This window comes from Octopus bimaculoides, chromosome 7, assembly GCF_046866305.1.
Source record: "Octopus bimaculoides isolate indiv1 chromosome 7, ASM4686630v1, whole genome shotgun sequence".
Classification (NCBI taxonomy): Eukaryota; Metazoa; Mollusca; class Cephalopoda; order Octopoda; family Octopodidae; genus Octopus; species Octopus bimaculoides.
Genome location: NC_142934.1, coordinates 79183014 through 79200944, shown reverse-complemented (window position 1 = coordinate 79200944; position 17931 = coordinate 79183014). Strand labels below are relative to the sequence as shown.

Sequence of the window (17931 nt, the reverse complement as noted above, 5' to 3'; positions counted from 1 at the left end):
TTGTTTGTGCTTTTTTATCTAGAGATATTTGATTAATCACCATAAATAATACAGCTATTTTGAAAGCGAAATCGTGATGGCACCTGTGCCCAGTGTCGCCTTTCTGGCACTTGTGCCCGTGGCATGTGTAAGGACTTTTGAGCGAGATTGTTGCCAGTGCCCCTGGACTGGCTCTTGTGCGGGTGTCACGTAAAATACACCATTTTGAGCGTGGCCGTTGCCAGTACCGCCTGACTGGCCTTCGTGCCGGTGGCACGTAAAAGCACCCACTACACTCTCGGAGTGGTTGGCGTTAGGAAGGGCATCCAGCTGTAGAAACTCTGCCAAATCAGATTGGAGCCTGGTGTAGCCATCTGTCCAACCCATGCTAGCATGGAAAGCAGACGTTAAACGATGATGATGATCTCTTCTATATACTGCGAGTTCCTGCACAATGAAACATGCTTCTGTAGGTTGCTCGTTAGTAACCAAATCTCCCTCAAATCAAACCATACTGTCTTAAAAATAAAAAGGTAAAGCACACTGAATAATATTCTTATACATAATGTGTGTGTGTGTGTGTGTGTGTGTATACATATATATACACTGTGCAGTGAATAAATTGTCTAAATTACGCAAAAATGAAAATAACTCTAAAATCATATTTTAAGAGATATATTTACCAAAATTACATAAATATATCTTGAAATATTAAAGAGGAAATTTATTCAATGAAATTACCATTGGCTTCAACCATGGCCTCAAGATGACTTTGGAGTCACCTTGTTTAAGTTGGTAAATGCTGCCATAATCCTTGCCTTCAGTTCATCTTTGGTTTTATAAGGAGTTTTGTTGGTCTTTCACTCAACTGCGTCCCACACATAATTGAAGGTAAAATTACACTTGTGCAGAAATATACATGCAGATAAATTGAGAGAGACTTTACAATTTATTAATAGAACATGGTTGATCGCTATGTTAAAAGCACCCAGTACACTCTGTGGAGTAAGGAGATCTAGTTGTAGAAACCATGCAAGAACAATGGAAACCGGGGTGGTCCCTGGCCTTACCATCCCATCAAACCATCTAACCCATGCCAGCATGGAAAACAGACGTTAAATGATGATGATGATACAGAGAAAGACACATTAAAAAGTCTCATGTCAAATAAGTCAGCATCAAATCAACAATGACAAATAAATGGTGCCAAAATATCTCATAACCCAACTTCACCGCTGTTCTTTCTGCACCAGCAACTCAGAAATAATACCATTTTCATAGCATACCCAACTCGGCATCATCCCTGTATATGGCTCTCACAATGACATTCATACCTAGTTTTCTAACTGACCACCAGACTATACAATGAGGCACCATGTCAAAGAATATCTTCAGATTAATGAATGCTTTGTGTAATAATGCCTTTGTCATGGCTAAGAACTTCTCTTATGATTACATAAGACAGCATTGGTTTTCCATCCTGGCACAAAATCAAACTGTACTTCAACTCAGTTAATTCACTTGACCACCTGTATAAGGTGGTCCATAAACCTTGATACCTCCATAGCAGCACCATAATTGAAAGAACCTAAGTTATTTTAATAAATTGTGTATCAACCATATTTGTATAGTTAACTACAGAACTTCCTAAATTTTGGTTAAGAATTCCATCCATACTCAGATATTGAAAACAAAAATGTGTTGCCATAACATTGCAAAATTTAAATAAGGATGTTTGCAATACAACTTTGAATAACTTGTCTACATCATCATCGTTGTTTTAATGTCCATTTTTCCAATGTTTGCATGTGCCAGACATATTATATACATCAGGCTTCTTACGGTTTCTCTCTACCAAATCCACTCACAAAGCTACGGTTGGCCCAGGACTCCAGTAGAAAACACTTGCTCAAGCCTATTGTAAAAGGTGTGTGCCACACAGAGGGACTGAATCTGGAATTATGTATGGAAGCAAACTTCATAACCACACACCCATGGATGTATAACTGAACATTATTATAGAAAGCATGGTATAATGTCAAGGATTAAATTAAGACCTTCTAATCCACTCAGCCATTCACCCTTTCAGTTTAAATTGCAACAGACTTTCATAAAGGCAGTCAATATATTTCCTTGTCTATTAGTTATATAAGTCTAATTGACTTACTATTTCCACTTCTCTGGTGCTGGTGCCACATAAAAAGCACCCAGTACACTCTGTAAGGTGGTTGGCATGCGGAAGGGTATCCAGTCATAGAAACTATGCCAAAGCAAACCTTAGAGCTTGGCAAAGTCCCCTGGGTCACCAGCTCCTGTCAAACTATCCAACCCATATCAGCATGGAAAAATAGACATTAAATGGTAATGAAGACAGTATGTACCTCCTTCTAGAACTAGCTAGAATGCTGCACATATAATGAAAATGACAAAAGCTATCAAGTGACAAAAAATAAAATGCTAAACTTTTTTTTTATCATCCACACATTTAATTCAGATGTGTATATGTGTGTATACACACATACAAAATACAACTGCTGCACTTCGTCTAATTTTAGCAGTAGTAATATCATGGCTTAACACTAGTGACATTAACTTTTATCAGATGTTCTTAAACTTTCTGGGCCACCGCCCCCATCATGGCCACATAATATCATCAGCACTCCCACCCCTATTTTTATGCATAAATAATCATCATCATCATCTTTTAACGTCTGCTTTCCATGCTAGCACGTCTGCTATTTTAATAATTTATATATACTATGAATCATTTGATATATAATTTGTATATAATACTATAATACTATAAATTCATATTATAAATACTATAATATTATAAATCCATTGCCTTCTTTTTTCTCTCTCGTCCCCACCACCACCCCCTTAAACACCAACGCCCACCAGGGGCCGGTAGCGCCCACTTTGAGAACCTATGAACAGATAAAAATTTCTCTTCAATCATGTTTTAGTTGTTTTATTTTTCATTATCATCAACAATGACATTTGCTTTCAGAGTGTGAAGAAAACAGACTCATTCGTTTACAAAATACCTGTACAATAATGTTAACATTATATTTATGAGAATACACTGATTGGGGAAAGAAGCTGAGTATGTCTTCTCAGAGGAGCAATCAACAAACCATGAAACAGTCCATCAGGAGACTGCCTCCTTCCTTTTTCTGCACATCTATAGCACAGAAAAAATGTATTTTACCCAGTGAGGATTGTAATGTTTAAATTTATTTCAGCTCTGATTAACACCATTGTGTTAATAAAATCTGAAAGAGCACTTTTATCAAAAATATTGCAATAAGTTATCTTCATGTTATTATCAGTCAGAGAATGGAAGAGGAGGAGAGGTCCATGATAATTGCAGGTTCTCCTAGGTTGATGATCAGCAAGGACCTCTGTAGGGATAAACGTGGGCAGAGAGGGCATTCTACAGGATAGGGAATTCTAATCTGCAGAGTAAGGAGTGAGTTTAGTGTTTATCCAAGTGAACAACGCAATAGGATGAGAAATAAGTGTACTTGTGTATGGAGCTTGTAAATTTGGAAGAGTTGAGGGCATTATAGCAATGACAGAAGAGTATTTGAGAACTCATGATTAAAGCTGGTTCATAATTGAATCTTTGCCAATCGAATTGTCTTCTGGATTTAGTACAGGATGTACATCAAACTGGTAGAGTGTCTTTTTTACATGACAGCCATATTTTGTGAGAACAATTTAGCACAGGAATTAGTGATATGGCTTTTCTCCTGTTTGGTTTGGCTATGCTGGTGTTAATTTGGTTACATTTTCAGAGAATGATTTACCACAAATAGGGCTTCTCTCTTATATGGATGCGCTCATGTCGAGTTAAGCTACCGTTTTCAGAGAATGATTTACCACAGATATCACAGAGAAATGGTTTCTCTCCTGTATGAATACGTTTGTGTTTAGTTAAATTACTTGTCACAGAGAATGATTTACCACAGATATCACAACAATGTGGCTTCTCTCCTGTATGAAGGTGTTTATGAGCTGTTGATATGCTACTTCCAGAGAATGATTTACCACAAATATCACAGTGATATGGCTTCTCTCCTGTATGAATGCGTTTGTGAGTGGTTAAGTGACTATTTATAGAGAATGATTTACCACAGATATCACACTGATATGGCCTCTCACCGGTATGAATACGCCTATGCTTAGTTAAGCTACAAGCAACAGAGAATGATTTATCACAGATATCACACTGATATGGTTTTTCTCCTGTATGAATACGAATGTGGGTAGTTAAGTGGTTTGCTTGTGAGAATGATCTACCACAGATCTCACAGTGAAATGGTTTCTCTCCTGTATGAACGCGTTTGTGAGTATTTAAATGGTTATCTCTGGAGAATGATTTACCACAGATATCACACTGATATGGTCTCTCTCCTGTGTGGATATGTTTGTGAGCAGTTAAAGCACCACTTTGAGAAAATGATTTACCACAAATATCACAGAGATATGGCTTCTCTCCTGTATAAGTGCGTCTGTGAAAAGTGAAGGGATATGTTAAAGGGAATGATTTTCTGCAGTGATACAATTTCTCTCCTGTGTGAATACGCTTGTGAGTAGCTAAATTACTATCTCTAGAGAATGATTTACCACAAATATCACACTGATATGGCCTTTCTCCTGTATGAATACGCTGGTGAATTTTTAAGACATTACTTTGAGAGAATGATTTATCACAGATATCACAGTGATATGGTTTCTCTCCTGTATGAATACGTTTGTGTCTAGTTAAGTTACTCTTCTTTGAGAATGACTTTTTACAGATATCACAGTAATATGATGTTTTTCCTATTTCTTTAAGTATCTCATCACGAAAATCAATCCTTTTAGACTGTTTTATATTTAGCTTGGTGCTCACATAATTCATTTTCTATAATTTTCTTCTTTCACCACAATATAGATAATTTTTAACATGTTAGTTTTTATATTTGTTTCATAAATAATTCTTCAAGATCTTCCTCAATATCTGAAGGTGGTGCAAACAATCACTTAGAAGGTAAGTTTTGGGGATACAGTGATTTCTGAAATAATTATTTCAAGATGAACCCAGTCTTGTAATAATAAGAAACAAGTAAAACTTTATCCACATATGGAAATTCTTGCAGAGAGTTAGTTATATCTTCATGCCAAATTTGTTCATGTTTAATTGGAACACCAAACTATCTGGTACATATTCTGAATGCTGAAATGTGCTCCTAAGTTGCAGTTGACAGGGAAATATTTCACAGTAATTCATCCATAGAATCATATAAACAGAGTTGATGTATCTTTAAAAGATGATAAATATTGTTGATGTATCCAAAGAAAATTTATGCCAATGCCATCTGATAATCTGAAATAAGAAAGAAACAGTGTAAGACAGTGAACATACATAAAAAATAGAGATTCAACACGAAAAAGTTTGCTATGTTTCGGCAAACCTAAGCTTTACTTTTTAACTAATTAAAGTTACATCTTACATCAAGTTTTAACGACCTGGCGGAATCGTTTGCACGCCAGGTGAAATGCTTAACAGTATTTCATCTGCCATTATGTTCTGAGTTCAAATTCCGCCAAAGTCAAATTTTCCTTTCATCCTTTCAGTGTTGTTTAAATAAGTACCAGTTATGTACTGGGGTCAATGTAATCGACAATCCCTTTGTCTGTCCTTGTTTGTCCCCCCTATGTTTAGCCCCTTGTGGGCAATAAGGAAATAAAATATTTTCAAGCAAAAAGTATTCAATCAGATTGCAAACGAAAATATGAATTAAACTAAAGAATGGTGGAACGTCTTTTACTGGTTCCTTTCATTGAACTGGGGCCATGTTGGGGCACTGCTTTGACAGGTTTAATTAAACTGACCCCTGGTCTTTTCTGGCAAACCATTAAGTTTCAGGGAGGTAAACAAACTAATACCGTTTGCTAAACGGTGGAAGAGACACCAACATGCATATACAATGGGCTTCTACACAGTCTCCAACTACCAAATTCACTCACAAGGTATTGATCAACTCAAAGCCATAGGAGAAGATACTTGCCCAAGGTGGCACACAGTAGAATTGAACCCAAAGCTACATGCTTGCAAAGCAAGCTTAACCACAGTCTTGTCTACACCAATAAAACTCTTTCTCAAGAGATATTCAGGTATTGTTTAACTTCAGGTAAATCCTTCTGCAATTAACCAATAATCAAAAGCATACCAGTAGTGCCCATCGCTTTTTTTTTTTTATTTAGCCAGGTGCATCTAGGACCATATTGTTATCTCATGTGTTCATTTCTTTTTAAAACAGTCAGATATGATTTGAAGGGGATTTGGTTGCTATTTCTAACAAATCAAACAACCACATAAAAGTTCCTTTGACTTTGTTGTTTTCAGGGATGCCATGGAATTTTATGATGGATCGAATCCAAAGTGACATTAAATGATGAAATAAAGACAACTAAGAAACAAAATTACAAAAATAACTTGTATAAATCTTTCAGTCATAATCAAACAGATAGAAAAGTTAACCCCTTCCCTGGTGACATTTTTGGGAGAAAAAGTTTAATTTTCAGACAAATTTTTTTATTGCTTTTTTTTTAAGTATTTTTAATGCTGATTATGGAAATAAGTTTTGTTTTTATCTATTTCTAATATTTTACTTGAAATTTTATTTTGAAGATACTATTTTGCACTCTCATCTGATGTATCCAAGCTTCTAATAGGAGGTTCATACTAACTGTCATCTTCTGAGCTTGACATCAGGGTGTAATTTGTAAAAAAAAAAAAACAGATAAAAACTGAGAAATGCCAAGAATTGACACATAAACTCATCTGTGGCCACTTTTGAAATCATATGTTTTGAATGAGTTTACTCATCACACTCTGAAAAAAGACAAATTGGATGAAGACAAGTTAATTTATCTTTGCCGGGTAAGGGATTAAACAATGTCCTGATTTGTATTACTTTTTATCAGCCTAAACTAAACTGCTAAGAAAGAAATACATGATTCCAAGAAGTTGTCTTCAAACTTTGCATTTTAAAATTTTCCACTTGAAGTTAATTGCAATTCTGGAGTGTCAAACTATTTCAAAGAATAATCATTGGAATTATCTGCTGTTGCCGGTGGGTCTGTTGGTGATTATTAATTTTCTTAAAAGAATGGATCTCATCTTCAGCTGTAAAATTTGATCACCAAGATAGCGGAAGCTATCAACCACTTCTAATTTTTCTCCCTGGAATGTGGCAGAAGTTGTTTTCTGCACTTTCCCAGTATTTATAGCTCCAGAACATCTGCTGCAAACAAAAACTAACTTCCTAGTTAACCTTCCTTTGATATTGCTGCACCTCTTATGTGTCCATAGCTTGCACTGGGTGCATCTTATAGAGTTACTTCCCACTCCTTTTCTACAGATCGAGCAGGGCCATCTACCTGAAGGGGTTTGTGTTTTGTCTGCCTTCCTACTTATGAGGACTTTGGTTTTAGCTAGGTTGACTCTAAGGCCCTTCGATTCTAGTCCTTGCTTCCATACCTGAAACTTCTCCTCTAATTGTGATAGTGACTCAGCAATTAGTGCAAGGTCATCAGCATAGAGGAGCTCCCAGGGGCATCCTGTCTTGAATTCCTCTGTTATAGCCTGGAGAACTATGATAAATAGGAGGGGGCTGAGGACAGAACCTTGGTGGACCCCTACCTCCACCCGGAATTCTTCACTGTACTCTCTGCTAACCCTCACCTTACTGACAGAGTTTCTGTACATGGCTCGCACAGCTCTCACTAACCATTCTTCTATCCCTAGTTTCCTCATTGACCACCAAATGAGAGATCAGGGGACCCTGTCAAAGGCTTTCTCCATATCAACAAAAGCCAGGAACAGAGATTTATCCTTAGCTAGGTATTTCCCCTGAAGCTGTCTTACCAGAAATATAGCATCAGTGGTGCTTTTCCCAGGCACGAACCCAAACTGTATCTCATCTAAACTGACTCGCTCCCTAAGCAGTTGAGCTATGACCCTCTCCGTGACTTTCATTACCTGATCTAAAAGCTTGATACCTCTGTAATTATTTGTATCTAAAGCGTCACCTTTACCTTTGTAGCAGTTGACTATGGTGCTGCTACACCAGTCATTGGGTATGACTCCTTTATGTATCACCTGGTTAACAATACGGGTGACTAGGCTATAGCCGACACTGCCAGATATTTTTAGCATCTCTGCAGTGATTCCTGATGGGCCGGGGGCTTTCCCTGTTTTCATACTCTTAATTGCTTTATCTACCATAATACTGTCAACTCGGATAGCTGGTCCCTCTGTTGGGTCGACATACGGCAGACTCTTTTTCTCCCATTCATTCTCTTTTTAAGCAATCTATCGTAGTGGCATCTCCAGACCTCTTTCTTTGCAGCCTCATTTAGAGCAAGCGTACCATCATCCATGCGAACACATTTCTCTCCTACTACATCACTATTCTCTCTCCTACACTGTCTTGCAACACGAAACACCTCAAGTCTTTGGTCCTCACGGCGCAGAACATTGGCAAATCTTTTCTTATCTGCCTCCCCTCTGGCTAAATAAACCTGTCGCCTAGCTTCCCTGCTACCACCGTTCTTCCAGTCCTTCCAAGCCTGTTTCTTTTGTCTAATAGCCCTCTCTACTTCCTTGTTCCACCACCACATTATTTTGGGTCGAGAAGGGACCTTGCACCAACCACAGATCTCATCGGTGGCCCTTAGCAGGTTGTCCCGTAGAAACGTCCAGTTGTCCTCTACATTGTGTGAAGCTACATCCCCCTCTATTTCGTCGAAGGCTTCGAGTAATAAGTCTCTAAATCTCTGTCCATTCGCAGGATCTTTTTGCTTCCAAACCCTTCTCCTCCAAGCTGGTCGTCTTCTGGACAGCCACTTAGCTCTGATCCTAAAGTGACTAACTACTAGTCTATGTTGTGGGGTACATTCTTTGCCTGGGAATGTTTTGGCATTTCTAAGCAGCCGTCTTTCCCTTTTCCTGGCGAGGATGTAGTCAATTTGGCTTGTGTGCCTGCCAGAATGGTAGGTGACTAGGTGACTGGCAGGTTTCCTGAAGTTAGTATTGCAAACCATAAGGTCATTTGCATCACAGAACTCCAGCAGCCTGGTTCCCTCCTCATTGCGGGAACCAAAACCATAGCCTCCATGTACGCCATACAAGCCCCCTGAATGTTGTCCAACATGTCCATTGAAGTCACCAGCCACAAAGAGAAGGTCCCTGTCATTCGTCGATGAGGTAGTCTGCAGAAGGGTGTCATAAAATTGGTCTTTCTGTCCGTCGGGTAGCCCGGGTTGAAGGGCATAGGCCGAGATAACGGTTGCTAAACCATGGTGTAGGACTAATCTAATCTTAAGTATTCTATCGCATACTCTAACCACCTCGATTACCTTATCCACCCATTTCTCTGCAAGAAGTATACCCACGCCCCCGACCCCGTCTGTGTTTCCTGCCCAGAAAATCTTGTACCTGTGTTCTTTGCCTGTGAGGAGCCTAGTGGAACAACCTCTCCACCTTACTTCTTGGAGTGTGGTCTAAAATAGAAAATTCTTTTTCTAAACAAACATTTGACAGCCCAATTTATTTTGGTTTATACTCCTACACTAAAAGCATGAGTCATGGGCAGATACAAAATCAGAACACTGTGACAATCTTATTTAGCTTCCTAAACTAATCGAACCCTCCCAGTAATATTGTTGTTGTCGAGGGTTCCAGTTGATCCGTTCAACGGAACAGCCTGCTCGTGGAATAAACGCGCAAGTGGCTGAGCACTCCACAGACACGTGTACCCTTAACGTAGTTTTCGGGGATATTCAGCGTGACACAGTGTGACAAGGCTGAACCTTTGAATTACAGGTACAACAGAAACAGGAAGTAAGAGTGAGAGAAAGTTGTGGTGGAAGAGTATAGCAGGGGTCGCCACCATCCCCTGCCGGAGCCTCGTGGAGCTTTAGATGTTTTTCGCTCAATAAACACTCACAATGCCAGGTCTGAGAATCGAAACCGCGAGTTCGCTGCCCTTACCACTGGGCCATTGCGCCTCCACCCTCCCAGCAGTAATACGTAACATAAACTGCTCTAAATTTTATTGATTATTAAGCGTAAACAAACAAAATGAATCCGACTGTCGACTATTTGTTTTTGGAAATTATATTCCAGACCATAAAGTCTGAAATTTCCTCTTAATTCCAAGTCTTGACTACAGAATATACAGGGCGGAACATTCAAAGACTCTAAACTAAGATGGAGACGACCCACAAGACTATTTCTAGCAGCAGTAAATAGAAGCTTCGATAGCAGTGTCTATCAAAAATTATTATTACTATTAAACTATACTTTTGTAGGATGATATCTGATTAAATATCTGTAGTTTTATTAATTTACTTCTTTAAATACATTTCCCTCCCTTTTCGATGAGATATTTACAAAGAGAGTTTGCCGCCCGCCCCCACCTTTTCTCATAACTTTCTTAAAGGACAAGTCGTGGGGCACTGCAACTTTAATTATGTCGACAAATGGATAATATTAAAAAATATCCGTTTTGCTTCTGTCTAATTTTCAAGTTACTGGAATGCAAATCTACATACTTTACGTTAGATATTCCAGCAATTACCAAATTAGATACACTTAATGGTCCAGATGGAAGATGTGTAAACGGAACCCTTCCCCCACTTGATTTTTTTTTTTTTGTTACGGATTCCGTAAAAAAAAAATTTAAGGGAGGAAGGGTTCCGTTTACATATCCTCCATCTGGACCATTCGTTTCTAAATGCAGAACCCGGCGCAGATAAAGCCAGTATTTGCATATTGGGCTGAAAACCGTTTTGGCTAGAAACACAATCGAAGGCTGCCTATAAATTTATATTTTTTTTAACATTTATCAAAACGTGTAAATTTTGTTCATGTCTAAGAACACTCAAACACCCCTGGTATCTATATACAATGAAAGAAAAATATTGGGATAGAAGTCTTTGGAGTTCATTTCACTTATTCTTAAAATAAAAACACAAAGGTGTCAGCTAAGGTAACAGACATTCTAAAAATAGCAACCAAATGACACCATTCTGCATTTCAAAATACACATAATTAATTAACAAATATACGATGTGTGTGTGTTACATTAATACACCTGTATTTTCAGGTAACATACAGAATTAATAACAATATAAAGTATACCTACACAAGAGAGCTCCCCTACGTCGACTTTGTTTCATCATAACTTTCATAATTTTCTACAGAGTGTCCACAAAGTCTGGGTACATGGGGATAAGAAATTACTGTTTCTTATATTTAATTGTTTATGTTATGATTTTATTTACTCCATGTACCCAGACCTTGTGGACACCCTGTACAAATACCTTTCATGTGGTATAGATTACGATTATATCGGAATTTAGTGTAATATATAAAAAATGTTAATTCAATATATTTTATACTTACATATTAATGTAGTCCGAATGTGAATACATAAGATGATCGGTCAGTCTCAACACAACTTCCTACTCTTTGAATGTTTCCAAAGACAGAACCATGAAAGAAACAACGTTAATATATTTACCATTTGTCCAAGACATTTTACACAAGTCTATGCTTACATTAATGCTTATGTCTGAACTGCAAAATAAACAATAAGTTGTTGTTCTTTTTTTTTATAGCGATCGGCAGAATAAATCATCAGCTTCGAAGAAAAATAAATTCCCTGCGATTCTTCGACGGAGAAATCATCTTTTACCATAAATATTATGCTTGGTTTCGGTTGGAATAAATATGTGATGTGTTGTAGAATTGATCTACTGGTTAGTTAGGCTGACTCTAACTGACAGACAATCAGTAGATTTTGGCTAATAATGGTAAGAAATAAATCTTCGCACTTTCCGTTTAAGATTCAAAAAGACGGTTTACCTATTTACTTAATATGTCAGGAGGTAACGACCGGAAGAATGGAAAGGGAAGTGACATAAGGAATGAATAAAATACTCTCATACTTATACAATATATGTGTATATATATATTATTTATTTAAGGTCACATTATATATATTATTTATTTATTTAAGGTCACATTACATGCTATTAATAGTTTCATATGTTGGGAGAAATATAACATTTTCTTAAGGCGCAAACTACATATTACGAAGTAAACAAATTATAGCAGAAATACGAAATAAACTGAGAAGGCAGCATATAGAAAATGCAGACAGGAAACAACGGAAAACGAAAAACAGAAATTAAAATGTCAAAGATAAAAAGTAAGAGTTAAAATGGTAAAAGAGCTATCCTCCTTTTAGACCTTAAATGATAAGGCTGGAAAGGTATCAAGTTAGTCAGGAATAGGCGGAATTTTCCAATTCTTCAGAATATATTTATACATATCTATGCAAACACTGAAAACTTCTGACCTGTATAGGAATCTTAGATCTAAACAGGATTTCCTCTCCTTCAACCAAAGACTACATTTCGTCGATCCATTCACCAGACGAAGTACATTTTTTCTTGAATTTTCTTCACGGATCGGTACATTATAATATATATATATATATATATATATATATATATATATATATATATATATATATATATATATATATATATAGCAAAAATTTAGATTCAGTTGAATGTGGTACTTAAGTTTAGGGACCAGAATTTAGTACAGAATTATCCATACAATTTCAAAGTAAGGTGATTAAAATCAAAATAAGCAACGATCATACTGCATTACCTCTGGATATCCTTGTTGCTTAATTTGATATATATATATATATATATATATATATATATATATATATATATATATATATATATATAACAATATATTATAAATTAACTACCAACAAAAATAATTGGTAAGCTAACTTAAAAAATCATCACCAAAATAGCAGAAAAAAACGACAGTGAAGATATGCAGACTCTTCAAGAATCGATCCTTTTGGTTATATTAATAATAATAAAGGAGTTACGACGCAAAAACGTATACATTCAAAAGAACATATTTATCTTCTTCAATATATATTTCAGTATAAAGAATTCATTAAGATGCTTAAATCAAAATTTCTTTACACATCATTCAGGAACAGATATAACATCAGAAAAAATACATTCCGTTTAAAAACACAAACCGTTCATGGCGAAAAAAATTTCACAATTACAAAAAACGAACAAAATTTTTAAAGTTTTAGCAAAAAGAACGCTATTACCTACATACAGGCATCCGCGAATGCGCCCGTGCACACACGCACGCACGTGCATACGCGCACACACGTTCATGCACGCACACACGTGCACTCTCACATGTATATATATGGATACACAAAGAAGCAAAGATCACAAGTCATAAACACATACATACACACACACACACATACATCCACACACACACATATATATATATAAATATAAAAATATGTTTAAAAAACACCTCATTAAAATATATTATAAAATTATATATACATAAAAAAAAATTTTTTAATTAAAAAATCTATACATATACAAACCACCATACACACACACATATGCATACACACATATATACACACATAAACATACATATATGTACATATACATACATATACATATATATATATATATATATACACATACATATACATACATATATATATATATATATACACATACATATACATACATATGTATATACATACACACACACATACATACATATATATATACACACATACAAAACATTACCCACACACATATATACACACACACACACACACACACATATATATATATATATATATATATACATATATATATATATATATATATATATATATATATATATATATATATATATATATATATACATATCTACATATAAGTACATACACACATATACATACATACACATATACATACACATACCCATATACATATATACACACACATATGCATACACATAAATACACACATTTTTCCACGTATACCTATGCATATGTATATACACTTGCACATGTATATGAACAGATGTACGAATAAGTAAATAGAGCAATAGCAGAACTAAAAATACTAAAACCCAGACCTTAATACCCGATCATAACAAAGTTCTGCTATAGGAGAAATAAACAATGAAATTATCTAAACCAAAAATAAGTATGTTTGCGAACGTGAACACATCTGAACCCATTATATGTTAGTTTATTAATTAGTTTATGCTTAGAAAATAGAATAAAAAACAACTCAAGATTGCACAAGCTGCAATACCTCCGACCCTTATCGTATGGGAAATTTCTCCCTATAACAGACCATTCTAACGAAAAGTTCTCATTTTGTTCTTTTAACCCCCAAATAAACTTACTAAGACTAGTACTAGCTATTTTACTCCTATCTCTAAACGTATTAAAGTGACAAGAAATTCTCCTACAAATCTTATCCGAAGAACAACCCACTTAAACACTAACATCTGTATCACTCTTAACCTTACACTGATACACTATATTCCTTAATTTCACGTTCGGACCCTCAAACAGTCCGTTGCAGTTGTCTCAACGTACGCCCGCTCTACCGGAGAGCTACGGAGCTTCGTCTGTTTCTCTTGTCTCAACGTACGCCCGCTCTGCCGGAGAGCTACGGAGCTTCGTCCGTTGCTCTTGTCTCAACGTACGCCCGCTCTGACAGGAGAGCTACGGAGCTTCGTCCGTTGCTCTTGTCTCAGCGTACGCCCGTTCTGCCGGAGAGCTACGGAGCTTCGTCCGTTGCTCTTGTCTCAACGTACGCCAGCTCTGCCGGAGAGCTACGGAGTTTCGTCCGTTGCTCTTGTCTCAACGTACGCCCGCTCTGCCGGAGAGCTACGGAGCTTCGTCCGTTGCTCTTGTCTCAACGTACGCCCGCTCTGACAGGAGAGCTACGGAGCTTCGTCCGTTGCTCTAGTCTCAGCGTACGCCCATTCTGCCGGAGAGCTACGGAGCTTCGTCCGTTGCTCTTGTCTCAACGTACGCCCGCTCTGCCGGAGAGCTACAGAGTTTCGTCCGTTGCTCTTGTCTCAACGTACGCCCGCTCTGCCGGAGAGCTACGGAGCTCCGTCCTAACGAACTATGAACGTACGTGCGTCCGTCCCTATCGCCTGCACGTAGTTACGTACGTCCGTCCTAACGAACTATGAACGTACGTGCGTCCGTCCCTATTCGCCTGCGCGTACATCTGTCCTAATGAACTATGAACGTAAGCGTCCGTCCATATTCGCCTGCACGTATGTCCGTGCTAACGATCTATGAACGTAATCACGTCCGTCCCTGTTCGCCTGCACGTACGTCCGTCCTAACGAACTATGAACGTGCACGCATCCGGCCCTATTCGCCTGTATGTACGTCCGTCCTAACGAACTATGAACGTACGTGCGTCCGTCCCTATTCGCCTGTGCGTACGTCTGTCCTAATGAACTATGAACGTAAGCGTCCGTCCCTATTCGCCTGCACGTATGTCCGTGCTAACGAACTATGAACGTACGTGAGTCCATCCCTATTCGCCTGCACTTACGTCCGTCCTAACGATCTATGAAGGTACTCACGTCCGTCCCTATTCGCCTACACGTACGCCCGTCATAACGAACTATGAATGTACGCGGGTCCGTCCCTATTCGCCTGCACGTCCGTCCGTCCTAACGAACTATGAACGTACGCGCGTCCGTCCCTATTCGCCTGCACGTACGTCTGTCCTAACGAACTATGAATGTGCGCCCGTCCGTCCCTATTCGCCTGCACTTACGTCCGTCCAAACGATCTATGAACGTACTCACGTCCGTCCCTATTCGCCTGCACTTACGTCCGTCAGAACGAACTATGAACGTACGCGCGTCCGTCCCTATTCGCCTGCACGTCAGTCCGTACTAACGAACTATGAACGTACGCGCGTCCGTCCCTATTCGCCTGCACGTACGTCCGTCCTAACGAACTATGAACGTACGCGGGTCCGTCACTATTCGTCTGCACGTACGTCCGTCCTAACGAGCTATGAATGTACGCGCGTCCGTCCCTATTCGCGTGCACGTACGTCCGTCCTAACGAACAATGAATGTTCACGCGTCCGTCCCTATTCGTCTGCACGTACGTCCGTCCTAACGAACTATGAATGTACGTGCGTCCGTCCCTATTCGTCTGCACGTACGTCCGTCCTAACGAACTATGAATGTACGTGCGTCCGTCCCTATTCGTCTGCACGTACGTCCGTCCTAACGAACTATGAACGTACACGCGACCGTCCCTATTCGCCTGTACTTACGTCCGTCCTAACGAACTATGAACGGACGCACGTCCGTCCCTATTTGCCTGTACTTACGTCCGTCCTAACGAACTATGAACGTTCGCGCGTCCGTCTCTTTTCGTCTGTACTTACGTTCGTCCTAACGAACTATGAACGTTCGTGCGTCCGTCGGTATTCGCCTGCACGTACGTCCATCCTAACGAACTATGAACGGACGCACGTTCGTCACTATTTGCCTGTACTTACGTCCGTCCTAACGAACTATGAACGTTTCGCGCGTCCGTCCCTTTTCGCCTGTACTTACGTCCGTCCTAACGAACTATGAACGTACGCACGTGCGTCCCTATTCGCCTGCACGTACATCCGTCCTAACGAACTATGAACGTAAGTCCGTCCTAACGTACTAGGAGCGAGAGAGAGAAGAGCTAGAGAGAGGAGCGAGAGAGAGGTGTGAGAGCTCTCGCCTCTCTCTCGCTCCTCTCTCTCTCTCTCGCTTCTCTCTCACTCCTCTCTCTCTCGTTCCGCTCTCTCTCTCTTGGTTTTCTTTCTCTCTCTCGCTCCTCTCTCTCTCTCTCTTGCTCTTCTCTCTCTCTCGCTCCTCTCTCTCTTGCTCCTCTCTCTTTCTCGCTCCTCTCTCTCTCTCGCTTCTCTCTCTCTCACTCCTCTCTCTTTCTCGTTCCTCTCTTTCTCTGCGTCTCTCTCTTTCTCACTCTCTCACTCTCTCTCTTTCTCTTCCTCTTTCTCTCTCTCTCGCTCTATCTCTTCCGCTCTATCTCTGTCTGTCACTCTCTCTCTCTCTCTGTCTCTCACTCTCTCTCTCCCTCTTTCTCTCTCTCTCTCTTTCTCTCTCTCTCTAGAGAGAGAGAGACAGAAAGAGAGAGAGTGACAGAGAGAGAGTCAGAGAGAGAGAGGGAGAGAGAGGGAGTGAGAGAGAGAGACGGAGATAGAGCGAGAGAGAGAAATAGATAGAGAGAGCGAATTAGAGAGACAGACAGATAGACAGAGATAGAGCGAGAGAGAGAAAGAGATAGAGAGAGAGGGGGGAGAAAGTGGCCAGAGAGAGAGGATCGAGACTGAGAGATAGAGAGAGAGAGAGGAGCGCGAGAGAGAGAGAAGGACGAGAGAGAGAGAGAGAAGGACGAGAGAGCGACAGAAGAGTGAGAGAGAGAGAGAGAGGAGCAAGAGAGAGAGAGAGGAGCGAGAGAGAGAGAAGAGTGAGAGAGAGAGAGAGAGGAGCGAGAGAGAGAGAAGAGCGAGAGAGAGAGAGAGAGAGGAGCGAGAGAGAGAGAAGAGAGAGAGGAGCGAGAGAGAGAGAAGAGCGAGAGAGAGAGAGAGGAGCGAGAGAGAGAGAGAGGAGCGAGAGAGAGAGAGAAGGACGAGAGAGCGAGAGAAGGACGAGAGAGCGAGAGAAGGACGAGAGAGCGAGAGAAGAGCGAGAGAAGAGTGAGAGAGAGAGAGAGAGGAGCAAGAGAGAGAGAGGAGCGAGAGAGAGAGAGAGAGGAGCGAGAGAGAGAGGAGCGAGAGAGAGAGAGAAGAGCGAGAGAGAGAGAGAGAGAGGAGCGAGAGAGAGAGAGAAGAGCGAGAGAAAGAGAGAGGAGCAAGAGAGAGAGAGAAGAGCGAGAGAGAGAGAGTGGAACGAGAGAGAGAGAGAGGAGCGAGAGAGAGAGAAGAGCGAGAGAGAGAGAGAGAGGAGCGAGAGAGAGAGAGAGG

General features: G+C 39.5%; 1 protein-coding gene across 3 annotated transcripts; it reads right to left on the bottom strand.

Annotated features, from left to right (window-relative positions):
• Positions 1-2934: 2934 nt before the first annotated feature.
• On the bottom strand, positions 2935-13303 carry LOC128248393 (uncharacterized). Of its 3 annotated transcripts, none has more exons than XM_089355551.1 (3): positions 13197-13303; positions 11444-11507; positions 2935-5353 (listed from the first exon to the last, which is right to left on the bottom strand). In XM_089355551.1, exon 3 carries the CDS (start codon positions 4886-4888, stop codon positions 3788-3790), a length of 1101 nt encoding a protein of 366 aa, XP_089211677.1. In that variant the 5' UTR covers positions 4889-5353; positions 11444-11507; positions 13197-13303; the 3' UTR covers positions 2935-3787. The 3 variants fall into 3 exon arrangements, with proteins under 3 accessions (XP_089211677.1, XP_089211678.1, XP_052825727.2); XM_089355552.1 differs by having other exon boundaries at positions 13231-13291; XM_052969767.2 differs by lacking the exon at positions 13197-13303 and having other exon boundaries at positions 11444-11933.
• Positions 13304-17931: the final 4628 nt, after the last annotated feature.

What these genes read in the sequence shown, in the direction of transcription:
- LOC128248393 (XM_089355551.1), bottom strand. Translation starts at nt 4,888, where the DNA reads ATGAATTATGTGAGCACCAAGCTAAATATAAAACAGTCTAAAAGGATT.